At 50.6% G+C, this 27,373-nt stretch overlaps 1 protein-coding gene, 2 long non-coding RNA genes and 1 other non-coding gene across 6 annotated transcripts in view; 3 read left to right on the top strand and 1 right to left on the bottom strand.

Moving 5' to 3' along the window:
• The window catches only part of EFCAB12 (EF-hand calcium binding domain 12), a 31,093-nt gene extending 25,424 nt beyond the window's left edge, over positions 1–5,669 (top strand). Inside the window, exons 7-9 of the mRNA XM_007985387.3 lie at positions 2,562–2,715; positions 4,411–4,467; positions 5,140–5,669. Of these exons, the coding sequence (XP_007983578.3) occupies positions 2,562–2,715; positions 4,411–4,467; positions 5,140–5,398 (470 nt within the window). The 3' untranslated portion in view covers positions 5,399–5,669. The remainder of the gene's footprint in view (positions 1–2,561; positions 2,716–4,410; positions 4,468–5,139) is intronic.
• Positions 5,670–7,276: 1,607 nt separating this feature from the next.
• LOC103228073 (uncharacterized) lies at positions 7,277–15,949 on the top strand. 3 transcript variants are annotated; one of them, XR_012090564.1, is made up of 4 exons: positions 7,277–7,825; positions 10,363–11,278; positions 12,875–15,804; positions 15,848–15,949. It is a non-coding gene; the product is annotated as an uncharacterized lncRNA (long non-coding RNA). The 3 variants fall into 3 exon arrangements; XR_012090563.1 differs by lacking the exons at positions 12,875–15,804; positions 15,848–15,949 and having other exon boundaries at positions 7,671–7,825; positions 10,363–10,574; positions 11,091–11,878; XR_012090562.1 differs by lacking the exons at positions 12,875–15,804; positions 15,848–15,949 and having other exon boundaries at positions 7,671–7,825; positions 10,363–10,574; positions 11,037–11,878.
• On the top strand, positions 10,146–10,284 carry LOC119626063 (small nucleolar RNA SNORA7). Its single transcript, XR_005242256.1, has one exon. It is a non-coding gene; the product is annotated as a small nucleolar RNA SNORA7 (small nucleolar RNA).
• LOC140709828 (uncharacterized) lies at positions 15,415–23,080 on the bottom strand. Its single transcript, XR_012090565.1, has 2 exons — positions 19,034–23,080; positions 15,415–16,099 (listed from the first exon to the last, which is right to left on the bottom strand). It is a non-coding gene; the product is annotated as an uncharacterized lncRNA (long non-coding RNA).
• Positions 23,081–27,373: the final 4,293 nt, after the last annotated feature.

Below are 27,373 nucleotides of genomic sequence, written 5' to 3'. Positions count from 1 at the left end.
CTATGATCATACCACTGTACTCCAGCCTGAGTGACAGAGCCAGACCCTGTCTGAAAAAAAAACAAAAAAACAAAAAAACACCAAAATCTCCAAATGAAGTCACATCCTTTTTTCCTTTTCCCCCCTCAATGGTCACATTCTAGCAGGGTGAGGTGGCTCGCGCCTATAATCCCAGCACTTTGGGAGGCCAAGGTGGGTGGATTGCTTGAGCCCAGGAGTTCGAGAACAGCCTGGGCAACATGGTAAAACCCCCATCTCTGCAAAAAATACAAACATTCATCAGGCATGGTGGCATGTACCTGTAATCTCAGCTACTCAGGAGGCTGAGGTAGGAGGATCGCTTGAGCCTGGGAGGTCAAAGTTGCAGTAAGCCGAGATCACACCACTGCACTCCAGCCTAGACGACAGAGCAAGACCCTTTCTGTCTCTCTCTCATACACGCACACATGCACACACACACACACATCACATTCTAAGGTATAAGGATTAGAATTACAACATATGAATTTTAGGGAGACACAATTTGGCCCATAACAAGTGTATACAGGAGAATGTGGTCAGAGGCTCTCAGGAACACAGGCAAGCAACTTCAGTGGTCATTGTCTCCTACGCGTGCTGCCTGGGCTGGGAGGGCAGAGACAGAAGGAGATCCTACAGTTCTGGATGCTGACTTTTCACCAAAACATCCCTCCTTCTTCCTTCCTTGGGGAGCCTCACCTTTTCGGATTATTTACGCCATGGTCTTACGCAGCGGTGGAGCTGCAGCTCTGTCTTCTGAAATGCAGGCCGGCTTGCCATGTGCCCCGGACCGCTCCTCTGGGTTAGGTCTTCCCCTGTGTGCCTCCTTTGTCCGTCCCCACCAGAACATCAAGCTCCCCCCGCCCTTTATTTTACTTTATTTTTTTGAGAGATGGGATCTTGCTTTGTTGCCCAGGCTGATCTCAAACTCCTGGGCTCAAGCGATCTTCCCACCTCAGCCTCCCAAAGTACTGGGATTACAGGAGTGAGCCACTGCATCCACCCCTGGCTTTCGCTAGCTGCTGGGTTCCTACCTGAGTGAGCTTCACCTCTCTGCAGGATCTCATGTTCACGGGCACACAGGAACATCCTGTGGGTAGGACTAGGCCCAAATCCATCTCTGACCACTGTCTTGGCCACTGGCTGTTGGGTATCTTTATGACAGAGGCCTGATCTCCTGTAGGCAGAGAGGCTCAAATATCAGGACTTCCAGCTCTGTGTTCTAGACTAGACCTTGGTGGCTCAGACTCCAGGCCTCAAGCTCAGGAGCCAGAATTCTAAACAAGGTCTCCCCCTCCCCTGTGAATATAACTTTATTGGCTTTCCACCCTGGTTTTGGTGATAATACTTGCTCATTTGAATTTTTTGAAAACATAAAAATCTAAATTCCACCAGCCTGACTTGGCCCTTGTGAACCTTTTAGTGACCATCCTTTCACAAATCTCTTTTTCTTTTCCATTTATAGAAAATTATTTATATAACTCATTTTTAAATCATACTTTAAAAAATCATGTGTACCTTTTGAAAATATTAATGTTACATATCTCCCCCTTCCCTCTCCTTCTTTCTCACCTCCACAGCCCCTTCCCAACCCCCAGATAGCCAACATTAACTAGCTGGAGTGTAACTTCCATCACTTTTTCTAGAACATGAACTTTCATGTGTTACCATCTTAAGACAAGCACTGCTCAATAGCTGCAGAAGGTGGAGACCCTGGCTCAGTATTTTTTATATTCAGCACATCTGAGAAAACTCTACCAAGGATCTCCATGAGATTAATTCAAGACAAGGAGAAAACTGCCACCAAACAAATCTAAGTGGGCCAGGCACAGTGGCTCATGCCTGTAATCCCAGCAGTTTGGGAGGCCGCGGCAGGTAGGATGGCTTGAGCCCAGGAGTTCCAGACCTGCCTAGGTAACATAGCAAGACCCCATCTCTACTAAAAATTTAAGAAATCAGCCAGGCATGGTGGTGCATGCCTGTGGCCCTGGCTACTCAGGAGGCTAAGGTAGGAGGGTCGCTTAAGCCCAGGAAGTTGAGGCTGCAGTGAGCCATGACCTGTACTTTAGCCTGGGTGACAGAGTGAGACCTTGCCTCAGAAAACCAAAACAAAACAGAAAATAGGTCTAAGTTAACCTCGTCAACTCTTGGTCAAATCCTCCTGCCTCCTGGGACAGCTCAGACCTCGTTGCACCCGGGCCTTCGGGGCTTTGTTGACCTGGTTATAAACAAGCCCCCCTCATCTGTAGTCCCCTGAGCCATACTGTCCCAAGGCCCCTTTCCTGGCATCACACTACAGCTATATGCACGTCACCACTGGGGCAGTGGTTCAAAGGACCCCTCTGCATGATTTTTGCAACTTCTAGTGAATCTACAACTATTCAACAACAAAAAGTTACTATATAGATAAGAAGAAAATGTCTTAAAAATGTGAATTAACAAAATAAAACAAAAACAAAAAACACCTCATCTGACCCCAGAGGCTCAGGGAGGGATGGGCAGTCTGGATTGATGGCTGCAGATGCTTCTCTTGCTGTCCACAGCCTTGCTGTACCCAGGAGACAAGATCATTTTCCAGATGGACAAAGTGCGCCCCATCCGGCAGCCAGGAGGCTACTACTCTGACTGGAAGGTCTTTTCTCCGAATCTGGCTCTGCTCCGGTCCCAGGGCCCCAGCAAGTCTAAGAGGAATGACAAGCTAAGTTTCGGACCCTCTTTCCCCCTGCCTTGGCCTTCTGCCCCATTGCTGTCCTTTCAGTGCAGGGGCTGGAGGCTGGCATACCTGGGATGCCATGCTGTGCTTGTGTCTGCATCCTAGGGCAGCATCCCCCAACCTGACTGCTCACTGCAGACTGACCAGTCCCGGGTCACCCTTGGCGTGTGTCTCAGGATCACGGCCTGCTGGCCTCAGCTCCCATACAGCCACCCTCCTGACCCCAGTCCTGCACAATTGCAAGGTTTCTGGAAAAGATGAAAAAGAGAGCCTTCTTAGAGAACATGGTTGGAGTGAGGGCCTTCACAAATCCCCAGCCAGGTGTCAGGGCCCTGCAGAGAACAGGGGGCCGCCCTTTCTCTGCCCTGCCCGCTTGCAGCGGACACACCCCTTCCCTGGCAAAAGGTGGGCTTGCAGCTCCTAGGAGGAGAAAGGAACGTTTCCCTGGGATCTGCTCCCAGCCCTTTTGAGAGACCAACCTGAGTCTTCTCTAAGAAAACGGCCTCCTTTGGCACTCCAAAGCCTGAGCTACCCAGATTTGAGTCAAGCAGCAGGTGACAGCCCATGGGCAGCATCAGTGGGTCACTGCAGATGAACAAGGCAGCATCCCCGCAGAGGGAGGGGCACAGCATGGGCGGAGGAGAGCCCAGCTGGCCAGACACCATGAGGTGGGAGGGGCCTGAACCTGCCCCTGCCCCTAGACCCCTGCCAGCTGCCCACTGGGTGTGTGGCCAGAATGCCTGCAGTGGGACACAGCGGGGCCCTGTAGAGATCAGACAGGCCTCCGGTTAAATGGACAAGGCACTTCTCTGAGCCTCAGCATCTTCATGTGTAAAGAGGCCTAGTAGCTCCTACCATACACTATGAGGATCAGATAAGAAAGAACGTCAACATCTTAGCAGTGACAGCACTCAATCAATGATTGTCGTTGTTTTACCTTGCTCTGGTTGGCGCATCTTCCAGTGAAGGAGTAGGCCCAGGCCTGCAGGTGGGTCCTGGCCATGACATGGGCTGTGACTTCCTTCCGGCCCTGGGTGGCCCAGGAAGTGACTGGGAACCCAGGAAGGAGATTTTGGTCCGTGCTTAGGTAGGCCATAGCTAATAAAGGATAAAGAGAGTTCTCTTACCTCAAGGAGAGACATTGACTGTATCTTGCTTCTTAGGGTTATGAAAGATTCTGAGGTCAGATGGAGGCTGGGTGGGAAAGAGTGTTGTGAACCATTAGCGATATCTGTCAGGCTCAGGGTTGGAGGGGGAGGGGGTTAGATTTCACCATCTTCGTCCTCAAGGCTGGGTTAAGCTCTGGAGTGGGGAGTGGGAGCCAGGGACCCCAAAAGGACTTGGGATTCGGCAGTGACTTGCTGAGCCTTCCTCATAACTACCCTGAGAGGTCTCTATTCTGGACCATGAGAAAACGAAGGATAAGAAAGGGGACATGACTTGCCCAGGTCACGTGGCTGGATTCTGAGGCTAGGTCCAGCTGACCCAAGCCCACTGTGTTCCCCTGGAGCATGGAGGCACAGAGTCAGGGTCCACCTCAGGTGGAAGACATTTTTCTTTCAGAGCTCTGGTTTGAGACTTAGAAACGGGCCCACCCCTGCGGCCCCAACCTACTCCCTAAAGCCCCATTGGCCTGGATTTCCACTCTCCTCACAAAATGCCTGTCTCTCCTCCACTAGGAAACCGCCAAAGAAAAGCAAGAAAGTGCACTTTAAGGAGTTTGAGGAATTTACCAGGTCTGTGGCAATCATCTAACTCCACAAGGAAGGAAGGTGGGAGGAGGCGCAGCTTCACCTGAGACAACTGGGACTCTGCGCTCCTGGCACAACAGCTGGGGCTCGGTGCCCTGGCCTGAGAGGCAGTAACGCAACACAGAGAGGGCCAGGAGGCATCGCTCTGGGGCTTTCCATGTATCCACTCACTCAAATCCTCCCAACAGCCCTATGAAGTGACACTAAGCATATTCATTTTACACAGGAGGAAACTGAGGCAACAGAAAGGGCAAATATCATGCTCAGAGTCACAAATCTATGAAGTGGTGGAGTGCGGATCCGAACCCAGCTAGGGCAGCTCCAGGGGCCGTACTCCAAACACCACATTAAAATGCCTCCAGATAACAGATGTTGGCGCTTAAGGCTTTGAGTTTTAGAGGCATTGGACAGGGAGTGAAGCCTGTACTTGGCCACTTGCTCAGGGTACAACGGCCTCTCCAGGCCTCTGGGTCCTTACAGGTGAGGTCGATAGGGTAACAGGGCTGACCATATGGAACTGTGGGGAGGACTGAGGTGCTGAAGTGCTTGGCACAGGGCTAAATGTCCGCTTTGGTCACAGTTAGTGGGCTCTGCGATGAAGCCTCAGCCCTGGCCTGTCTGCCATGACAACCATCCCTGTGTCTTCTTGTTCTCCAGGAAGCTGAAGGTGAGGAGGTCCAGCAGTCTGCAGCAAACCCACCCCAATTCCTTCTGGCCGGGTCACCTTCTGGATAAGCTGCAGCTCTACTTGCCCACTGTGGCCACAGACCGGAGCCTGGCGCTCTTCAGTTGTGTTCAACACCAGCCCCATGTCTACCCAGCCACCTACCACCCTGACCACTGGTGGCCCCTTAGGAACAAGAACTACATGACCCGCGCCTATTATGATGCCGCCAAGGTGTACTACATCAACTAGAGCGCGCCAGGTGTTGCCGGGCCCAGCCTTCCTGGGCCAGGAGCCGGTGCAGCCAGCGGCCCAGAGTCCAGACACAAGAGGAGTGTCAAAGAGTCAGACTAAAGAAATCCTTTCAAAGAGGGATGGCCGGGGCCCAGTTCCCTCTAGACTCCAAGTGTCCAGTGTCTCAGAGGGTAGATGTGTCTAAGAAAGGACATACAGTTTTTGACTATTTCCCTCCCCTGACCTCTGCCCTTTCTAAATAAAGCAGGTTGGAGTTTTTCTCACGTCACCTATGACCCAGCTAATGTGATTTCTTGCTCAGGAGCTGTGGCCAGGGGGGAAAACTTGAGCCTGGGGGAATACAGGCACATTCCCTGGGCTATTCCAAGGATGACTGCAGGCCACCTTCAGCCTCTTGTCCTGGGACCCCAGTGCCCACAGGGAAGCAGTGTGGGTACCCCTGTGCTCTCCTCTGTGAGGTGAGGTGGCAGCATGTCCCGTACCCCACAAAGACTGAGCCATCAGGTTACTGCTTCCAAATCTCTTGGGTCTTTGGAAACTGAAGGCGGGCTGTCTGGTTCATGAACCCTCCCAGTCGATGAACCCACTTGAACCGATCAAGACCTTTTTTTTCATGACACGCATCATGCAGGCTGCCATTAGCAGTGTGCTTCCCTGCTCCACATCCCATCTCACTACATACAGCATGCACGATAAGCACGATTCATGAGGTGTGGAATAGCCACAGATGCAGCAGGCTTCTAGCCCCAACACTACGGCTTGCCAGCTATGTGACCTCAGACATTCCACTTTTCTGGGTCTCCTCAAACTCCCCATTCCCTTCACGCCCAAAACCTCACCATGGAATTACTAACACACCCTTCTCACCCCTCTCTCATTCACTCATCAATACAATCCAGTTTAACTTCTGGCCCCTTCGGATCCCTGGAACTACCCCTGTCAAGATCGCCAGTGACATCTGTACTGTGTTCCAGGAGTGGAATCTAGGAGGTTTTTTTTTTTTTTTGCTCCTGAAATTTGATTTTCAAAATAATCTTAAAACAAAAGCCAAGGGCTAGGCGCGGTGGCTCACGCCTGTAATCCCAGCATTTTGGGAGGCCAGGGCGGGCAGATCGCCTGAGGTCAGGAGTTTGAGACCACGGTGACCAACATAGTGAGACCCCTGTCTCTACTAAAAATAAAAAAATTAGTCGGGCGTGGTGGCGCACACCCGTAATCCCAGCTACTACGGAGCCTGAGACAGGAGAATCACTTGGCCCCGGAACCTGGGAGGTGGAGGTTGCAGTGAGCCGAGATCATGCCACTCCATTGCACTCCAGCCTGGGCAACAGAGTAAGATTCCGTCTCAAAAAAAAAAAAAAAAAACTAGGCAAATCAAGAACAAGTTTAAAAGTTAGACAGTAGCTGGGCACAGCTACTTGGGAGGCTGAGGCGAGGACAAGAAAATCACTGAAGACCGGAAGCTGGAGACCAACCTGGCCAACACAATGAAACCATGGCTCTACGCAACAACCAACAGAACAAAACAAGGTAGTTTAGAATAATGGTTAGAAGCGTGGAGCCTGGAGTAAAATCTCCAAAATTCTCCTTTCACATATGCAAAATAGAGACAATAATAGGGGTACATTATAGAATTGTGGTAGGCCTATGAACCCCATCGCATGTTAGCAGTTCCAGTCTTATTACTATGTACTATGTAAATTCAGTGAGGGAATTTTGGGAAATCTGTCTTGTTCTCTCTTGACCACTAGGAGGTGCACTTCGGAGTAGAAGAAACACGACCGGAAATAGCCCAAACGCTAGATTGGCTTCAACTTCTGGCGGAAGTAGATTCCTCCCTACACCAAGTGTTAACTCAGAAAGAATTCCAAATTTCTACCTAGTGCCAGGGGCAGGGAGGATACATTTTCCTTTATACTCTTAGATGTTAATCTCTATTAAAACAGTTAAATTCGCCGGGCGCGGTGGCTCACGCCTGTAATCCCAGCACTTTGGGACTCCCGAGGCGGGCGGATCACAAGGTCAGGAGATCGAGACCACGGTGAAACCCCGTCTTTACTAAAAATACAAAAAACTAGCCGGGCGAGGTGGCGGGCGCCTGTAGTCCAGCTACTCAGGAGGCTGAGGCAGGAGAATGGCGTGAACCCGGGAGGCGGAGCTTGCAGTGAGCCGAGATCGCGGCCACTGCACTCCAGCCTGGGCGACAGAGCGAGACTCCGTCTCAAAAAAAAAAAAAAAAAAAAAAAAAAAACCGTTAAATTCGGCATTTTTGCAGCACCATTTCTTTCTTTGACGTGTCTTTTTTAAAGGACCCGGAGCCGGAAGTGCTTACCTTTTCCCTGCCAGGACCCAGAGGTTACCTCCCATCAGCACCGGCGCTCTCTTGTCCACTGTCTCTTTCTTGGCGCTTCTTTTTCTGGCTCGGTGAGTTTGTTTGTTTTTGGTGTTTTTTTTTTTTTTTTTTTTTTTTTTTTGAGACGGAGTCTCGCTCTGTCGCCCAGGCTGGAGTGCAGTGGTGCGATCTCAGCTTACTGCAGCCTCCGCTTCCCGGGTTCAAGCGATTCTCCTGCCTCAGCCTGCCAAGTAACTGGGACTACAGGCGCCCGCCACCACGCCTGGCTAATTTTTGTATTTTTAGTAGAGAGTGGGTTTCACTATGTTGGCCAGGCTGGTCTCGAACGCCTGACCTCAAGTGATCCGCCCGCCTCGGCCTCCCAAAGTGCTGGGATTACAGGCGTGAGCCCCCGCGCCCGACCTGGGTGAGTCTTAATCCGGGTGTGTCCCCTGGTAAGGAGGCCTTTCCCACCACTGTGTGTCTGTGGGTATTGTCGGCTTGCTGGAGCGCCTACAGGAACAGAGTGAAGCAGGCAGCCGGGGCGGGGGCGGGGGCGGTGGTTGGGCTTTGCGTCTGTTGACGAAAAGAGTCAAACTGTGTGAAGTATTTGAAGAGACTTATTCTGAGTCCAGTATGAGTGACCATGGCCCGTGACACAGCCCTCAGGAGGTCCTGAGAACATCTGCCCAAGGTGGTTGGGGTGCAGCTTGGTTTTGTACTTTTTTTTTTTTTTTTTTGAGACGGAGTCTTGCTCTGTAGCCCGGGCTGGAGTGCAGTGGCCGGATCTCAGCTCACTGCAAGCTCCGCCTCCCGGGTTCACGCCATTCTCCTGCCTCAGCCTCCCGAGTAGCTGGGACTACAGGCGCCCGCCACCTCGCCCGGCTAGTTTTTTGTATTTTTTTTTAGTAGAGACGGGGTTTCACCGTGTTAGCCAGGATGGTCTCGATCTCCTGACCTCGTGATCCGCCCGTCTCGGCCTCCCTAAGTGCTGGGATTACAGGCTTGAGCCACCGCGCCCGGCGGTTTTGTACATTTTAAGGAGGTGTGTTGAGGGGGCCTGGGCCAGGCTATTGGTAGATTTGACAATTGGTCGAGTTTGTCCAAAGACCTGGAATCAACAAAAAGGAATGCCTAGGTTCAGAAAAGCGGTTGTGGAGACCAAGATTCTTATTTATGCAGATGAATCCTCCAGGTAGCGGGCTTCAAAGAGACTAGATTGTAGATGTTTCTTATCAGACCTGAAAAGGTGCCATACTCTTAGTGGAGTCTCTCCTGGCTCAGGGAGAAGACCTGGAAAGGGAGAGGGATTCACTACAGAACGTAGATTGTCCCAAGAGACAGCTTTACAGGGCCATGTCAGAATGTGTCAAAGAAATATATTTTTGAGTAAAGTACTTCTGTTTCTTTCAGGGCCTGCAATCTGTCATGTGATGCTATACTAGAGTCAGGTTGAAATTTGGTGTCTTATTGCTACAGTCTGTTTTGTCAGTCTTGGGATCGCTTTTAATGTTAATGCTGGTCAGCTGTGCCTGAATTCCGTAGGGAGAAGGGCATAATGAGGCAAGTTTGACCCCGCATTTGGCCTGAACTAGTTTTTCAGGTTAACTTAGGAATGCCCTTGGCCAAGAGCAAGAGTCCATTCAATTGGGTAGGGGGCTTAGAGTTTAATTTTTGGTTTATACCGTGCTTACTGATGTTGGCCCATGTGCATTCGTTCATTGCCATGGCCTCACGCTCCTTTCCTTCTAGTCTGTGACCCTAGGGCTGCTGTGGTGGGACTGCAAAAAAAAAAAAAAAAGATGGGGTGCAGGTCCGCTCACTCAGTTCTTAACAGAGATTCTGATAGTCAGGATCTCTGGGAATATAAAGATGAAACTTCCCCCTCGCCTTCAAGGATATCATGGGCCAGAAGGCAAAGTCGTTTTGAATACGTGGTTCGCTGAGTACCTACTCTGTGCCAATTGATGGCTGCAAAGAGAACAGAAGGGGTGCTGCTGTAGGAAATAAATGAATGGCTCGGAAGACCACACTGAGGATGGTGTGAGTTGATACTGGAAGATCTCCAGGTTTGAGGCATCCTTAGAGGGATATGATGGTTTTGTGTGTGTTGAGGGTGTGGTAGCGCAGCAGCTTCCTGGGGAATTAGAACGTTTTTCTTTATTGACCGTTTACCCTGTGACAGGCACTGCAGGCATTTAGCGCACAGTGTCTTCTTCATTTTACAGGTGAGGAAAAGACGCAAGTTCAAGTAGATGGTCAAGGCCAGTACTACCGGAAGGACCATCTGGGGGTTCGGACACTGGCGGGGTGGGATTTGCTGCCCCTTGCAAATTGAGAGTATCTCGGGGTCAGTTTTGGTTTGCTCAGCTGTTGGCATTCTTTGGGCTCTGAGTGGGTGAGGTGACCCTTGACCTCCTGGGATCGCGTCTGGAGAGTGCCTAGTATTCTGCCAGCTTCGGAAAGGGAGGGAAAGCAAGCCTGGCAGAGGCACCCATTCCATTCCCAGCTTGCTCCGTAGCTGGCGATTGGAAGACACTCTGCGACAGTGTTCAATCCCTGGGTGGGAAAACCTCCTTCCAAGCCTCCTTCCAGGATTCTTCCTCACCTGGGGCTGCTTCTTTCCCAGAAGGCATCATGGCCGCCCTCAGACCCCTTGTGAAGCCCAAGATCGTCAAAAAAAAGAACCAAGAAGTTCATCCGGCACCAGTCAGACCGATATGTCAAAATTAAAGTATATGGCCCTGGAATGGAAATAGGTGTGGGGTGAAGAAAGAAGTTTCCAACAGGCTGTTGGTTTCTGACATCACCTAGTCGGGATTACCTTTGACCAATGAACTGGTTTGTGGAAGAGCTTTCTGTAGAAATACAGGTCTCCCCCAGTGTGCCCTAGTGCTGGTCTCAAGTCTCTTGGTGTATGAAGTGAAATTTAAATGAGAAGGGACACTTGGCTGTTTCGATGTGTTTAGAGGGCTTTGCATTTGTGTTGTGTATTTTGGGTTGCCTTATTGACAGCAGGATCCCTGTTTTATAGACAGGAAAACTCAGAGGTGCTGAGAGCAGTGTCTGCAGCTGTGCTCGCCATCTCAGTATCTACACAGTCCCCTCTTATCCCACTGGTGCCTCCTCCATTGCTTGGGAGTAGGAATGGTGGGGGTGCCTGCATTCCTAATGGCTAAAGCCAAGAGCTCCTGGTTTTTCCCACCAAAAAAGCATGTAAGGAAATAGTGAAGTCCTGTTACCAAAGGCAACTACTGTGTGGCATACTTCCTTTTCATTTGGTTCTTTTTTCCCTCCCCAAAGGAACAGTTGGCACTCTGCACAGACGCTAACCCACCTGTGTGTTATTTCCTTCAGCGTAACTGGCGGAAACCCCGAGGGATTGACAACAGGGTTTGTAGAAGGTTCAAGGGCCAGATCTTGATATGATGTCCAGCATTGGTTATAGGAGCAAAAAAAACCAGAAAGCACATGCTGCCCAGTGGCTTCCGGAAGTTCTTGGTCCACAACGTCAAGCAGCTGGGAGTGCTGCTGATACACAACAAGTGAGTTGGGCTCATCTCTGGTTTCAGGGCTCAGAAGTTTGCATCTGTGTGGGCACTTCTGGCAGGAACTCTGGAAACTCTTGGGATGCATTTTGGGAAGTTGACATTCTCTGAGGGAATCTGAAGTCATTCCTTGCAGGAGTTTAGAGAATTCTTGTTGGGGCCAGGTGTGGTGGCTCATGCCTGTAATCCCAGTACTTTGGGAGGCCAAGGCGGGCAGATCACCTGAGGTCAGGAGTTTGAGATCAACCTGGCCAACTTGGCGAAATGCCATCTCTACTAAAAAGACAAAATTAGTCAAGCGTGGTGATGTACGCCTGTAGTTTCAGCCACTCGGGAGGCTGAGGTGGGAAAACCGGAAGGAGAGGTTGCAGTGAGCTACGATCGTGCCACTTCACTCCAGCCTGGGCAACAGTGAAACTCCATCTCAAAAGGAAAAAGAGAATGCTGTTGGGGAGTTCAGTGTGTTTCCTTTGTTGGAGAGGGAAGAGACTTTTGTCCTCATAACTCTGGAGACCCAAGACCAGAAAAATGGACTTTGCTTGACACAGTGAACACAGCAGTAATCACCGGTTTTCAATATAATATCTTTTGGCTGTTTCCAGAATGTTGCTTTATTTATGAGGGAATTCGGGGAAGATCAAACATAGGCCTCAGACCTTAAGGCGCCCTTTATGCTTTGGTAAGGGGTATTTTCAGGGGCACAGAGGCATTACAGCCAAATGTGAACTAGAGGGAGAATTAAGAGGAAGACTTTGTGGACAGAGAGTGCTTACACAGAGGTGGAGAGTGCAAAGAGGGGTCACAGGACATTAGTGCTAGGTAGTCTTTATGGTTTGTTTTTAGAGACTCTGTTGCCCAGGCTAGAATGCAGTGGCCATTAACAGCTGTGATGATGGCCTACTGCACCCTTGAACTCCTGGGCTCAACTGATCCTCCTGCTTCGCCCTCCCAAGGTGCTGGGATTACAGACATGAGCCACCACACCTGCACAAGAACAACAGGTTTAAACAACTAGGCAAGCAGAGGCGGCAGGGGCAGTCTGTATGTGTGCAGGGGCAGTCTCTGTGTGCGCAGGCGTAGTCTCCGTGTGTGTGTGTGTGTGTGTGTGTGTGTGTGTGTGTGTGTGCGTGCGCACAGGGGCAGTCTCTGTGTGCAGGGGCAGTCTCCGTGCATGTGTGCGTGTGTGCAGGGGCAGCCTGTGTATGTGTGTGTACAGGGGCAGTCTGTGTATATATGTGTGTGTGTGTGCGCGCGCATGTGTGCAGGGGCTGTCTCTGTGTGTGTGTGTGTGTGTGTGTGTGTGCATGGGCAGTTGTGTGTGTGCATGGCCTCTGCTCAGCTCCTGGGAAGGAGCTTCTGATCCTCTGTCAACATCAAAGGAGCTGGGCCTTGAAAACCTATCTCAGCCTCCCAGTCCGAATGAAGAGCCATCGGACTCTCTTCCTGGGGCATTTGCTTATGTACAGCACTGTCCCAGATTCCCAGAGTGGGTGCTTCAGCTTTGGGCAGCAGTGGGTCCTATCTATGGGAACACCGACAGTGACTCCTTGTGTCAGGCAGGTGGGTGTCAGAGTGTCCTCATTTCATAAACAGGGACATTCAGAGGCCTTTGGCCGTTGCCCAACGTCCTGAGGCCAGAGAGCAGTGGAGTGAGCGTCGTGGTCCACAGGCTGTCCCGCCCACATGCTCAGGATGCAGGGACTCACCGTAGGAAGAGGCGGAGAAGACGAAGGGCTGGCGGCAGTTGATGCAGACGTTGCCCAGGTTGTTGAGCAGCGGGTTGTTGGTGGAGCAGCGGTAGCACAACGGCACCAGTTCCTACAAAACAGCCACGGACTCCCGAGGGGCCAGGCACGTGTCCTCCTCCCCCTGGACTCTGGCTTCGGGCCCCTGGGGCTTAGCTGCCAAGAGGAAAGGCCACCCAGGTGGGCAGGCAGGGAAGGGTGCCAGGCCCCGGGGCCCCATGCTGTGGGGAAGCAGGATAAAGGTTTGCTGAAATACCTAAATCCTGTCACTTAGGTCCCTAAGAGGTGGGCACGATTATTTCCATCTCTCAGATGAGAATAAAGTCTAGGGGGAAGGTGAAGCACCCAGCCCAAGACTCAGCAGCCAGGAAGTAGCCTGGCGCTCTTTCCACCACAGGTGCAGGAATTCTCACAGAAAAGTGGAGGCCAAGGTGTGAGAATTCCTCAATGACTGCCCTTTAAAGGAAGAGGTGATTGTGGGGCCTGTTCTGAGCTCTAGACACAGGCAAGCTCCGTGTCTCCCAAGGAACCCAATCACTATCACATTTGCTTTAAATATTTAGAGAAGCACAATTTGTTTCCTTGTCAAAGCCAAGAGGTGGCATGTGATGACATGCTGCCAAATGCTTGGGGCACAGATGGAAACTTTCATGTCAATCCTGACATGGTCACCACAGATCTCGATGGCCTTGACGTGCTCTCCTGCTGAGATGTACATCTCCACGGCGGCTTTGGGCTCCTTGATATTTCTGGCCCAGTCAGCCTGTTTGGTGATTAGCATCTTTGTTTCTTTGGGGTCTCCAGATCCAAGGAAATCCTGAGGAAGCACAACAAACAAAAACACTCTGGATCAGAACTTCCTGTGCCAGCGTTACATCAGGCTTTTCTAGCAGCAAGGGCAGGCTCCACATGGCTGAAGCAGGCAACCAGGAGGCAGGCAGGGCCCGTCCCTGAGGGGCTGAGTAGGGGGAGTCCCAGGTCTCGGGAAGAGTGATCTCAGGCTGCCCTGCAGGTGTTCCTGGGGGATCCTGGGACAGCGTCAAGGACACTGGCCCCCAGTGCTTCCTTCCCATCTCACAAATGGGCATTTGTTCATCGGCTAAACGACACTTTCTAGACTATTTGGGGCCCTGCACATGAAGTCTGCAGGCTCGGGGGTTCATGATCAGGCTGTCTCTCTCTCACATAGTTTGGTAAATACATGATTATTCCTAAACAGCAACGAGACAACCTGGTGCACAATTCCAAATATCGAGACCTGTCACCTTTACTCAGATCTTATGGGTGACACAACATGCTTCAGAGTGGGCTGAGCATGGGTTCCCCTAAACTTACACAAACAAAATGACTTATAGTTTGCCAGCCCTCCATGCCCTCTCTGAATCACCAGCAAACATTCTGTGCCCCGAACTAGGGAATCATTGCATGGTCTTTGCCCCAGTTACTTGCCTGGAACAGAAAATAAGCAAACCTCTCTCTGGTTAGCTGCTTCTCAGCTGAACGGTTAGGGATCCTGTCCTGAGGTCAGGTCTGCAGGGGTGAGGACCTGATCCGACAGTGGGACAGCAGGAGACCATGGGGGGATCTGAGGCAGGGAAGGTGCTCAGGAGAGGACCTGAGAAGGAAGAGACGACTGTGGTCCTGGAGGCTCAGGGGTCAGGCCTAGAGCCTGTGTTCCTTTGGCCTCAGCAGGGGCCCTCTGAAGCGGTATGCCCAGCTTCTCTGGGCTGGCCATAGAATGTGTGAAAAACAGCCTCAGAACATCACCTCTTTTCACGGTAGTTACCCAAAATACACATGTGGGAGTTTGCCAGAGTCGAGGCAGCTTTTAAAGGTGGAGCTTTTCAAAAAGGGAAACTGGGAGCCCTTAGAGCCCAGGTCTATGTTACTGGTAAGAAGTGGTTTGTCTTAGGAATAATGTACCCTGCAGAGAGTGCTTTGTGTCAGCCTCATTGAGAATAAAAAAAGCACTCCTTTCCCCATGATTAACGCTCATGTGTCAGGAAAGTGCAGTCAATGTATGCTAAAAATCCACTTGAACAATTAGCTCGCTTTTTTTCATTTGCTTTCAGGGTAATTGTGCTTTCAGGGTATTAGGTCGGCCTAATATATGATACATTTTAAGAAGGGGAGGAAAGAGCATTGTATACCCTGATGCTGGGATCCAATAGAAGACAGACCTCCTGGCTGGCCTTTGGTTCTCCCAGGAGCTGACACAGGGAAGGGGCTTGGAAAGCAGCCACTGTCCCCGCCTAGTTTGGGCCTTTACAGACACACCTCTCCTTTTGGCAGCTGCTATGGCGCGGATTCTGTACGCTAGTGTAGGAACCTAGTTTTTAGATTCCTTCCTGGGCAGGGGTCGTCGCGAGAGACCACTCGACACGGAAGTCACAGTGGAGAGATTTATTGCTAGCGCGCTAGGGTCCTATGTCCGAAGTTGGCCACAGGACCCCGAATGCTTGTTACAGACAGTTTATAAAGGCAAAAACTACAAAAATTCACAAAGCTTGAGGCGCAAGATGATTGGAGCAGGTTATGGCCTGAGCAAGATGTCTTACTCTAATTGGTTGGTTTGAACCTGGTTTGAACCCGCGCGGGGTATTTCCCGGACTTGTTCTTCTGTTTGAATTCCAGGAATTTGGGTGGGTGTTTTAGATAGCCACACGGACATCGGGCGAGTGCTTTAGATGGCCACCTGGTCATTGGGTGGGTGCTTTTAGATAGCCACCTGGTGTGGCTTTTCTAAGCTTCTAAGTTTCTAAGTCTAAAAGTCTAAAGGTTTCTAAGTTTTTAAAGTCTATAGGTCTCTAAGTTTCTAAAGGTTTCTAAGTTTCTAAATCTATTTTCATTTCCTCCTCTTTTTGTGACCAAGAGGCTCAATCTTGAGCCTCCTCTTCTGTCCTGAGGGCTTGGTATTGTAGGGTCAGGACCATAGCCTGCAGAATGTTTAACTTACACGGCCGGAGAGTCAGGATGAGCATGAGTAGGATAAGGGGGCCTAAGATGGTGGAGACTAAGGTGCTGAACTAAGGGGACTGGTTGTACCAGCTTTTAAACCAATTTTGTTGAGACTCTCTTTTTTTTTTTTTTTTTTTTTTTTTTTCGTTTGTCTAATCTTTCTCTTAGTTTTGCCATAGAATCTTTAACCACTCCTGAATGGTCTGCGTAAAAGCAACATTGTTCTTTGAGGGCTGCACAGAGCCCGCCTTCCTTTAAGAAGACAATTTTTAGTCCTCGTCGGTTTTGCAATACAACTTCAGACAGAGAGGTTAGAGATTCTTCAAGTTTTGAAATAGAGTGTTCTATGGCTCTAAGGTCCTCATCTATGGCTGCCCTAAGTTGTTGCAGATGGTAGCTACCACGTACTAAAGCTGCTGTTCCGGTCCTAACCCCAGCTGCTACCCCCACTCCTAGCATTACAGCGAGGGTGAGTGAGACAGGTTCCCTTTTGGGTCTACTATAAGCTTTCTGTTCATACCGGAGGTCAAAGGAGTCTCCAGAGTGATAGTATACTCGGGGAACAACCTGTACTAACACGCAGTAGTCTGTGCTGCGGTTAAACGCTGCTGTGGATACACAGGGAGTGAGTCCAGTGTTGCAAGCCCACCAGTCTGTCCCAGAAGGGACTAAATAGTGATTGGAGCTAGGCACTGTCAGAGTCTTGTCACAGAGATACTGATGGCTAGTGGGCACCTTTCCTATACAGATTCCTGACCCAGAAACTTCAGCCAGGGTCAGCTTTTTATGCTGATCCCATGCACATCCAGTAGGATTAGTGGAGTTGGTGAAATTATTAGTGGAGGCAATGCCCTCATAATAAGGGGGGGCTGTCGCTAGGCACAGCCAACAAGAGGAGGTGGATTCTGGCCTGGTCTGGTTCAAGGCAAAGTAAGAGCCCTTTATGAGATTAAGGAGCCTGTCACCTAAGCCCGGAGAACTCAAGGGCAGGGTAGTGCCTTGAGGGGCCTTTGGCTGAGGGCCCTGAGGGTCCTCCGCCTGGGAGCCCTGAGGGTCCTCCGGCCGGGGGCCCTGAGGGGCCTCCGGCTGAGGGCCCTGAGGGGCCCCCGGCCGAGGAGGCCTTGCTTCTGGTAAAACTGGGTTTTGCCCTATTGAGACAGGAGCTGAGGCAGGGCTAACTGCTAGTCTAATTTGGATGGGGATCCTAAACAGTGGCTTTTGGTGTAAATATAGGCCCCATATTAACCCTGACATCCAGCGGCCATCAGATTTCGCCGCTTTTTTGAATTTGATGCAAACCAGATTACAATCAGCCGAATACCGGGTTCTGGTGCAGGGCTTAACAAAGGACATGGATATGTACCATGGTGTTGTGGCCCATTTCCATTCTCCATCATTAGTAGTTACACAAGTCCAGCTAGCACAATACAGGGAAGTTATATCCCCGCAAGTTTGTTTCATTTTTCCTGTCCGGAATCCGGGGCAGGCATAGAACCCGTTCCGGCTTATGGACACCTTTCTAGCCTGTTTTCTCTATACTCCCCCTTCCATGTTATTTACCCCTGCTACTTTATCTAGGTTGAGATAAAGGTCAGGAAACCAAGTTCCCACAGGGGCAATTTGTGAAGTCTCATATAGGACTTCATGGGTATTAAAATTAGTTACTCTCCAGGTTAGGTTAAAAGGTTGGTGGGGATTTTTGGTGTCAGCGACGCGAGGAAGGAGGGTTAGTAGTAAGCAAAGGGTTAGGTACGAGAGAGTCTTATCTTGAGGGGGTCCTCGGAGCGACGGAGTCTCCATGTCTCAGGTGGTCCGGGCGTCTCTGGAGCAGCCTTGGCGTGGGATGCGTGGATCCAAGTGGCGATTCCGTCAACCTTTATGGCTGGAAGGGGTGGCTGGTCTGCGAATGTCCTGGCCGGTACAATTCTGCCAAGGGGGCCCAGATTTGGGCCTGTACTGCTTGTAGTCCTTTTAGCCGGGCCTGCAGGTCAGTCTTAGAGTTGGAGGGAGAAAAGGAGTCAAGTAGGGTTGACAAAGGGGGAGGTCCTCCATAGAGGATTTCATATGGAGTGAGCCCAAAGCGGTTAGGCGTATTCCGGGCTCTTAAAAGAGCTAGAGATAGGAGGCGTCTCCAATCTTTTAAGCCAGTCTCTAAGGTCAATTTAGTAAGGGTCTCTTTTATTGTTCTATTCATTCTTTCTACCTGTCCTAAGCTCTGGGGTCTATAAGCACAATGCAATTTCCAATTAATCCCCAGTATCCTGGCTAGCCCCTGACTTACCTGGGAAACGAAGGCCGGCCCATTGTCTGACCTAATTACCTTGGGAAGTCCAAATCTAGGAAAGATTTTTTCCAGAATCTTCTTGGCTACTATGTGTGCCGTTTCTTGCCGGGTGGGGTAGGCTTCTACCCATCCTGAAAAGGTATCTACAAACAGTAGTAAGTACTTATACCCAGCATAGTGAGGTTTTACTTCAGTGAAGTCCACCTCCCAATAAGCCCCCGGGCGGCTGCCACGGGTTCGTATTCCTGCTGGCACTCGAGTAGCCCCAGCGTTCACCTGCTGACAGACCTTGCAGGCAGAAGTCACCTGTTCTATTAGAGTACTTGCCTTAGGAATTAGAAAGTCAGTTTTTTTCAATCAACATTTTTAACTTCCGGCTACCTAAGTGTGTCCAGGCGTGCATCTGCTGGATCATAGCCACGGCTTCTCTTTGTGGGAGGACTGTCTTCCCTTCTTTTTCCCAGTTCTTGGTGTCCTTGTTTTCTATAGCTCCTATGGCTCTTGCCTCTTCCTGGTCTTCTGGGGTGTAGGTGTGTCTATCCTGGTCAGTTTTGTTGGGTTCTGAGGCTAAGGTTAGTACTTTTGCCATGGCTGCCTGCTTGGCCACGTGGTCTGCCTGTCTGTTTCCCACTGCAACTGGATCCTGTCCTTTCTGATGTCCGGGACAGTGGATTATGGCTACTTCTCATGGGAGGAAGAGGGCTTTTAATAAGGCAATTATTTCAGCTTTGTTCTTGATTTCTTTCCTCTCTGATGTTAGGAGACCTCTTTTTTTATAAATACTTCCATGGGTATGAGCCGTTGCAAAAGCATATCGGCTATCTGTATAAATATTAGCCTTTTTCCCCTTGGACAGCTCTAGGGCCTTTGTTAGTGCTATTAGCTCAGCCTTTTGTGCAGACGTGCCAGGGGGCAGTGACTGTGCCCAAATGGTGGTGTGGTTATCTACCACTGCCGCTCCCGCCCTCCGGGTACCTGAGTCAAGATAGCTGCTGCCGTCTGTATACCATGTGTGGTCCGCGTCTGGGAGTTCTGTCTCTTTGAGGTCCTCCCGCGTTCCGTGGGTTTCTGCCAACACCTGCCGACAGTCGTGAGGGCTCAGTTGGTCTTCTGGTGGTGGCAGCAGCGTTGCAGGGTTCAGGGTGACCGGAGGGCCAAACCAGATGCGGTTTGTGTCCAATAGGAGGGCCTGGTAGTGGGTCAAGCGTGCATTGGTAATCCACCGGTCCGGGGGCTGTCGCACTATGGCCTCTAGAGCATGTGGAGTAATAACAGTCAATGGCTGCCTAAGGGTTAACTTAGCAGAGTCTTTGACTAACATGGCAGTGGCTGCCATGATGTGGAGACACGGGGGCCAACCGGCTGCTACAGGATCTAGCTTTTTAGACAGATACGCTACCGGTCTCTTCCAGGGCCTTAATTTCTGGGTTAAGACTCCTTTTGCAATTCCTTGCCTCTCATCTAAGAAGAGGGTGAAAGGTTTTGAGGTATCCAGTAACCTAAGGGCTGGGGCAGAGAGGAGTGCTTTCTTTAGAGTCTCAAAAGCCAATTGATGTTCCTCCTGCCAGGTAAAAGGGGTGCTTCCCTTGGTGAGGGTATAAAGGGGGGCGGCCAGTTCAGCGAAACCGGGTATCCACAAGCGACAGAACCCAGCAGTTCCCAGGAATTCATGCACCTCTCTGGGATTCCGGGGCGGTGGAATGCGAGCCACAGTCTCTATGCACCTAGGGGTGAGCCACCTTTTCCCCTCACTCAGTATGTACCCCAGGTAGGTTACCTTGGTCTGACAAATTTGTGCCTTCTTGGCGGATGCCCGGTATTTTTTTCTCCCAGTTCCTGGAGTAGATGCCTAGTACCTTGCATGCAGGCTTCCTTTGTGGGGGCCGCCAGGAGGAGGTCATCTACATACTGGAGCAAGGTCACTTCGGATGCTGGGTCCGGAAGTCGGTTAGGTCCCGGTGGAGAGCCTCATCGAAGAGAGTGGGAGAGTTCTTGAACCCTTGGGGAAGTCGGGTCCAGGTCAATTGGCCTGAGATTCCTTTCTCAGGGTCTTTCTACTCAAAGGCAAAGAGTTCCTGGCTTTAGGGGGCCAGGGGTAAACAAAAGAATGCATCTTTTAATTAAGGGGCTGAGCAAGTTGTAAGGCACTCAGCTCCTGAAGTAGATGCCTGGTAGGCACACTGGTCTTTTTACCTTAGGCCGCCTCCGTTTTTTTCCCTTTCTTCCTGGCCCTTTCTCCGTTACTACTGCTACCAGGATTTTTGTTAAATACTTATCTCTCTTTTATTTCTTCCATCCTCTCGTTCCTCCTGTTCTTTCGCTAGTCTGGCTTCCCTTTCCTCGGGAGTTTCTCTTTTATTATATACTTTTTCTGCCTCTCTGACTAATTTCTGTAATCCATAGGTCTGGATCCCATCTAATCTTTGGAGTTTCCCTTTAATATCTGGTGCTGCTTTGTCTATGAACGACATGGCCACGGTAGCCTTATGTTCTAGAGCCTCTGGATCAAATGGGGTATACATTCAGAACCCTTCCAGAAGTCTTTCCATAAAGGCTGCCGGGTTTTCGTCCTTTCCTTGAATTATGGTCCTTACCTTGGCCAAATTGGTGGGGCGTTTCCTTGCCCCCTTGAGACCCGCCAACAGAGCCTGGTGATAGATTCGGAGACTCTCCCTACCTGGTGCTGTCTCATAATCCTAGTCCGGGCGGGTGAGGGGAATGGATTCTATCAATGAGGTTAAGGCCTGAGGGTCTTGGGAAAGGGGGGGGTTGTGAGTTTTCCAATTGTAGAGGTCGGAGGCAGAAAAGGGCCAGTACTGGATTGCGTGGTTGACCGTGCGAAGGGGAAAAGGGAAGACTGCCAGGTGGGAGTGCCATCCGGGTCTTCAGTCCGCCGCAAGCGGAGACGAGGTGTTGGTGGCGGCGCGGAACGGCGGCGGGGAGGAGGGGCGCGCGACCTCTCTCCCCTCACCCCGCGCAACCTTTTCGACCTCGCCTTTCCACGCAACAGCGGACGCCGCCACGGTGTCCCGCGGGTTACCGCCGGAGGCACGCAAACCCCGGGAACGCGGCCGCGGGGCGGGCTTCCGGCCCCCTGATGCGCGGAGCGAGCGGGGAGGACGGGACGGTGGCGGCATTCTAGGGGTTAATTTGGGCGGCGTTGGAGAGGGAGGCGAGGTCGAGGAAGGGACCGATGAAGGGGCTGGAGAAAGAGTAGGGGCCGAGGGAGTAGTGGGAGGGATTGGGGATAGGGTAAGGGACGAGGGTGAAGCGTAAGGTGGAGGCCTCAGGAGGGGGTCGTGAGGAGGAGGAGGAGGTGGAGGGTCGAACAGGAGGAGGTCTTGCTGAGTTCCATCAGGGAGGACTGGCTTAGGGGGATCCGAAGTCTGATTCTTTGGGACTTCCACGGCAAGGAGGGTAGATTGGGACGGGGAGGGGGAATGAAAGAAGGGTTTCACCCAGGAAGGGGGGTTTCGGACCAAATCTTCCCAGGTGATTACGTAGGCCACTTGGTCCTGGTGTCCTTGTGGCCCACGATTCATCACTTTTGCTTTAACCTGTAAGATAATGGAGAGGTCAAATGTTCCGTCCTGGGGCCACCCAACCTGGAGGGTTGGCCATTCAGATGAACAGAAAGTTTGCCATCGTCCTTTACGGACTTCCATGGAGAGATCGCGGGCTTGCGCCCGGACGTCAGGGAAGTGGGTCAAAGTCAAGGCTAAAGGAGTTGTTAGTGTCTGTCCCATAGTTTCGTCCAGAAAGTCACGCACACACAAGGACAAAATGACAACAATAAACACAGTGACCAAACAAACACAGAGGAGCCGCGCGGCCCGAGAGTGGCGCCACAAGTTTACAAAAGATTCAGACGGCAGGGGGCGAGCTGCCTACCGATTTGAGGAGGCCAACAGAGTCGTCAGCTTTCCTCCCAACAACCGCCAGGGCGTCCCCCGGGGCGCAAGGGGGAAGGTGCCGGACATGTCTGTCCCCCTTCCCCACCTGATTATTCAGACGGAGTACTCCTCAGAGCTAGCCGGCAAGACAAACAGAGCACAGAGTGAAACGAAAGTACCTGACAGAGTCCGTTCGTCAGCAGTCGGTGGCCCGGGCCAATTGTGTCTCCACCAGAGGGGTCGAGGGTCCTCGGGCGACCCCCGTTCCCGGCCAACGCACCAAATGTAGGAACCTAGTTTTTAGATTCCTTCCTGGGCAGGGGTCGTCGCGAGAGACCACTCGACACGGAAGTCACAGTGGAGAGATTTATTGCTAGCGCGCTAGGGTCCTATGTCCGAAGTTGGCCACAGGACCCCGAATGCTTGTTACAGACAGTTTATAAAGGCAAAAACTACAAAAATTCACAAAGCTTGAGGCGCAAGATGATTGGAGCAGGTTATGGCCTGAGCAAGATGTCTTACTCTAATTGGTTGGTTTGAACCTGGTTTGAACCCGCGCGGGGTATTTCCCGGACTTGTTCTTCTGTTTGAATTCCAGGAATTTGGGTGGGTGTTTTAGATAGCCACACGGACATCGGGCGAGTGCTTTAGATGGCCACCTGGTCATTGGGTGGGTGCTTTTAGATAGCCACCTGGTGTGGCTTTTCTAAGCTTCTAAGTTTCTAAGTCTAAAAGTCTAAAGGTTTCTAAGTTTTTAAAGTCTATAGGTCTCTAAGTTTCTAAAGGTTTCTAAGTTTCTAAATCTATTTTCACTAGCACGAAGCTGGAAACCCTGCCTACCTGGCTGGTGAAGTGAGGGTGGCAGCTGGGGGAAATAGGCATCTTCAAAGGGACTTCAGTGAGTGCTCAGGGGACTAGGGGTGACTGCAGCAAGGGTGAGAGGCTGAGAGGAAGCCATAAGCCTAGGCCAGCTGGCCACTCAGGGAGCTGTGACTTTACTGAAGCTGGGTCTAAAAGCTTCCTTCAAGGCTCAGCAAACTGGGAATTCAAAGACTTTTTGCTTTCCTGAAGCTAAGTTACACGTTATCTGGGGCCATGGCAAAGACTTGGCCCTGAAGTGGACAGAAAGAGGCTGTGCTGAGTGATGAATGAGACTAAACAGTGTTCTCATGCTTGGTGATTTTGATAAGAACATACTACATAAGAGTTAAGAGCATTATAATTCCTTTTATCACCATATAAACGTGTCGTTTATCCGGAAAGCATACAATTGATTTGTAGATGGGAATGTAATTAAGAAAATTTTCTGAAAACCAGATTGAATCTTGAGAAGCAATTTTCAAGTAAACAAAAACATGCCACGTTAATCAGCACTGGATCTCCCCCACCCCACCGCATAATGTGTATGTACATATTTCTCAAATTCAGACTGCAGCACAGCTGCCTCCTTGAGGAGGCTTCAGGGGTTCCTAAGCCTAAATTCTACCTCTAGGGTCTTGATCCCTGAAGGGTTCATCCTGAGTTAAAATTCTGTTATCCCCGGAAGCAGAGATGCACTGACTCTGGTGATCTCAGTATGAATGTGTTATAAAATCTTCTAGGTGTCTGTGGTGGGGCCTGAGGGAGGGTAGGAAAGGTGACGAGGAAAAGGCAGAGGGAGTCTGAACACCCTGCGTCTCAGGTACGGAGTGAATAAATCACTAAGGTGAAAAACAGGCTGGGGCCCAGGAGCTCGTCCAAGTCCTGATGAACAGTAAGTCCTGGGCAACATCACAGGTCACCAACACACCTTAAGCCCCAGGATCAAACATGGTAGAAGAGCACAGCCATCTAGAAAAGCAGAAAAAAGGCCGGGCGTGGTGGCTCACGCCTGTAATCCCATCACTGGGAGGTGGGTGGATCACGAGGTCAGAAGATCAAGACCACTCTGGCTAACACGGTGAAACCCCATCTCTACTAAAAATACAAAAAATTAACCGGGCATGGTGGCGGGCACCTGTAGTCCCAGCTACTCGGGAGGCTGAGGCAGGAGAATGGTGTGAACCCGGGAGGCGGAACTTGGAGTGAGCTGAGATTGCGCCACTGCACTCTAGCCTGGGCGACAGAGCAAGACTCCGTCTCAGAAAAAAAAAAAAAAGCAGAAAAAAGGGAAGATTTTCCATCTTGAACTTGTGAGCTGGAGAATTACCATTAGTAGCCCACTAATAGGTTGTGGCTGATGAGTCACTTCATAACACACTGAGAGCCACTTTTGATACTTCCGGAAAAGGCAGGTTAACAAAGCCCCTCTGTAGAAGGAAGACCCTCATTGCTCAATGCATTCAAGCTTTTTTGAACCTTGCTTAGGCTGAACTGTAAATGTCTTGACTGGTCTGGGCTCCTTAATGCAACTCCTTCCCACAGAAGCCATCAGGAGCCAGGTCCAGGAAGCTCCTCTCCCACACCTGCCTTAAAAGGCCCAGCTCTGCTGGGGAGTAAGGTTCATGGGGGCCATCCCAAGGCAAAGGGGAATCTCCGCCATAACCCACCGCAACCACATGGTAGTCACTCTGCAGCCGGTAGGCGTGAGGCATGCTGCGCTAACACGGGAGGGCGGAGGCTCTGCCTGACTTCCCAGAAGCCCAGTGCGAAGCCCAGGACAATCATCAGGTGCTATGGGAAACTTGGCTGGCAGGCACCATGTCGTCCTGTATGATTGGCAGGACCGGCTCCCGCCTGAAGACACCAATTCTTGGCAGCTTCTGACAAGGATTGAGAGGATTTGTGGGAGACAGCCCTGAAGCACTAAGCCCTCAAATCAGTGAAGGGATTGTGCTGGCGCAGACCCACAGCCATCCAGCTCTGTCGCTGATGAAGGTCTGAACTGCTATACTCTGCCCCTTTGGTGTCAGTGTTAAAGGTCGGTTTTAGGTGAGTTTCAACCAGTGACTATAGATGGGTCCTTTGTTTACTTACCAGTTTCCCCACATCCTTTCTGAGACCATTGCTAGTTTTTGTCTGCACCAGTCTCGGAAAACAACTTGGATGCCACGGGTGAGAACACTAGTGGGCTCCAAGCCAGAGCCTGGGCCTGGAATGGGGTGGGTTACCTCGGCATACTCAAACATGCAGAGGTCGGCGTACATTTCTGTTGGGGTGATCAGACCCAACACCAGGTCGTGGGGGCGATGAAGTCCAACGGAGTCAAAGGAATGAGAAAGAGTTTGAGAGAGAAAGTGGGACCAGGGGGCCATCACAAGTGTGGAGGCTGGGAAGGCCACAAGCTCTGGGAGCCCACACTATTTATTGTATTTATTGTTGCTCAAACAAAGAAACAGGTGGTGAGGATGTGGGAGTTGAAAGGAAATGGTGTATCAAGTGAATGAGAAACATATGGCTGCTTGAGATAATAGGAATGCTAGAAGCAAGGAGCCAGCAAGTCTAGCAGACATGCAACCCTGCCTCAGCTTCTCTCCTAACACTCAGCTTTTCTTCCAACACATTTCAAGCTGCCCGCTCCTCTTGTACAGTTTGGCGGCCTCATGGAACTTCCGCTGGTAGGAAAACACATCTGCCAGAAACAGGTCATTGTTGGTCTCTCCCCGCTTCTTCCTCTCCTGGAAAAATTAGAAGCACAGGAAATGGCCTCTGCAGCCATGGGCAGGAAGCAGCCTTTACAAAGGTTAGATGTGGCTATTTCAAGTGAGGCCCCTGGACCTTCCTACTGGAACCTGGGCTTGGCTCCTGGCTGTTGTCTCTCCCCCAGGTTCCCGCTGGGAATGCTTGACAACAAAAGCAGGTTTTTACCAGACAAGCAAAGATCAAAAAAAGATGCAAACCTTTGTTTGTTTAATGGAAATTCCTCAGGGTTGCTTTCCTGTGTATTCCAAGGCTATGACGGAATAGTTTGAATAGTGCATGCTCTGACTTATCCATGACCCCTAAGCTCCAGAGATCTCCCAAATCTGCAAGCCCTGTTTGGCAGAGTTGTGGCTCATCCTTTGGCAGAGTTGTGGCTCATGGGGATGACAGAGCAGGAGAATGTTTAGGGTTTCTGCCCAAGAGGGAGACCAATAAAATAGGATGACAAGTCTCACTATGTCCCTACTTTTAAAGAGAAAGTAAGAAATCCCGCATGCTGAACATCCACTAGGTTCTGGGTATATACTTTACACACACATGGCCCCTTGTGACACACACATGGTCACATTCCTCTCAGTGACCCTCAGGGTAGGTCTTACTACCCAAGTATTAGAGTGAAGGATGCTGAGACTCAAGAAGAGGAACAGGTCAGGGTCAGACAGAGCTGGAATTTGGATGCAGTTCTGTCTGACTCCAGATATTCCTTGTATCACATAACAGTCTTCTGAAGCAAGTGATGTCCCCAACAACACACACACACACACACACACACACACACACTTAGCACAGCTGAGGATAAAGCTTCTTCCTTCTGTGTCAGGGAACATTCACTTGTCTACAGCTCGAGTATTTGTAAACACTCAGTAGCACTCAAACCCTGAGCCCTAGCAGTTTCCTTGTGCTTGTTTTCTAGCAAGAGTAGCATACAGAGGATGATGAGACATTGAATCAAACTCTTAGACAAGCTGGTGAAAGTTTTAAGGACTGAAGGCAACATACTTCCACACTTGACAGAAATCATCTTTCAAAAATCCTGCACGTAGTTCAGGCTTATGAAACAAACTAATTCATAATAGTTGGAAATGAATTAAAAGCTTGCTGTGAGATAAAAGATAGATTTCGTGGCTCAAGCCTGTAATCCCAGCACTTTGGGAGGCCGAGATGGGTGGATCACGAGGTCAGGAGATCCAGACCATCCTGGCTAACACGGTGAAACCCCGTCTCTACTAAAAATACAAAAAAATTAGCCGGGCGCGATGGCGGGCACCTGTAATCCCAGCTACTCGGGAGGCTGAGGCAGGAGAATGGCATGAACCTGGGAGGCGGAGCTTGCAGTGAGCCGAGATAGTGCCACTGCACTCCAGCCTGGGCGACAGAGCAAGACTCCGCCTCAAAAAAAAAAAAAAAAAAAAAAAAAAAAAAAAAAAAAAGGATAGATTTCGGCTGGACCTGATGACTCATGCCTGTGATCCCTACACTTTAGGAGGCCGCGGCAGGAGGGTCACCTGAGCCCAGGAATTCAAGACCAGCCTGGTCAACCTAGCAGACTCTATCTCTGCAAAAAAACCCAAAAAAACCTCCCCAAGGCCGG

This window comes from Chlorocebus sabaeus, chromosome 22 (genome assembly GCF_047675955.1).
Source record: "Chlorocebus sabaeus isolate Y175 chromosome 22, mChlSab1.0.hap1, whole genome shotgun sequence".
NCBI lineage: Eukaryota > Metazoa > Chordata > Mammalia > Primates > Cercopithecidae > Chlorocebus > Chlorocebus sabaeus.
The sequence above is the reverse complement of the archived record's forward strand: the minus strand, read 5'-3'. Positions and strand labels throughout refer to the sequence as shown.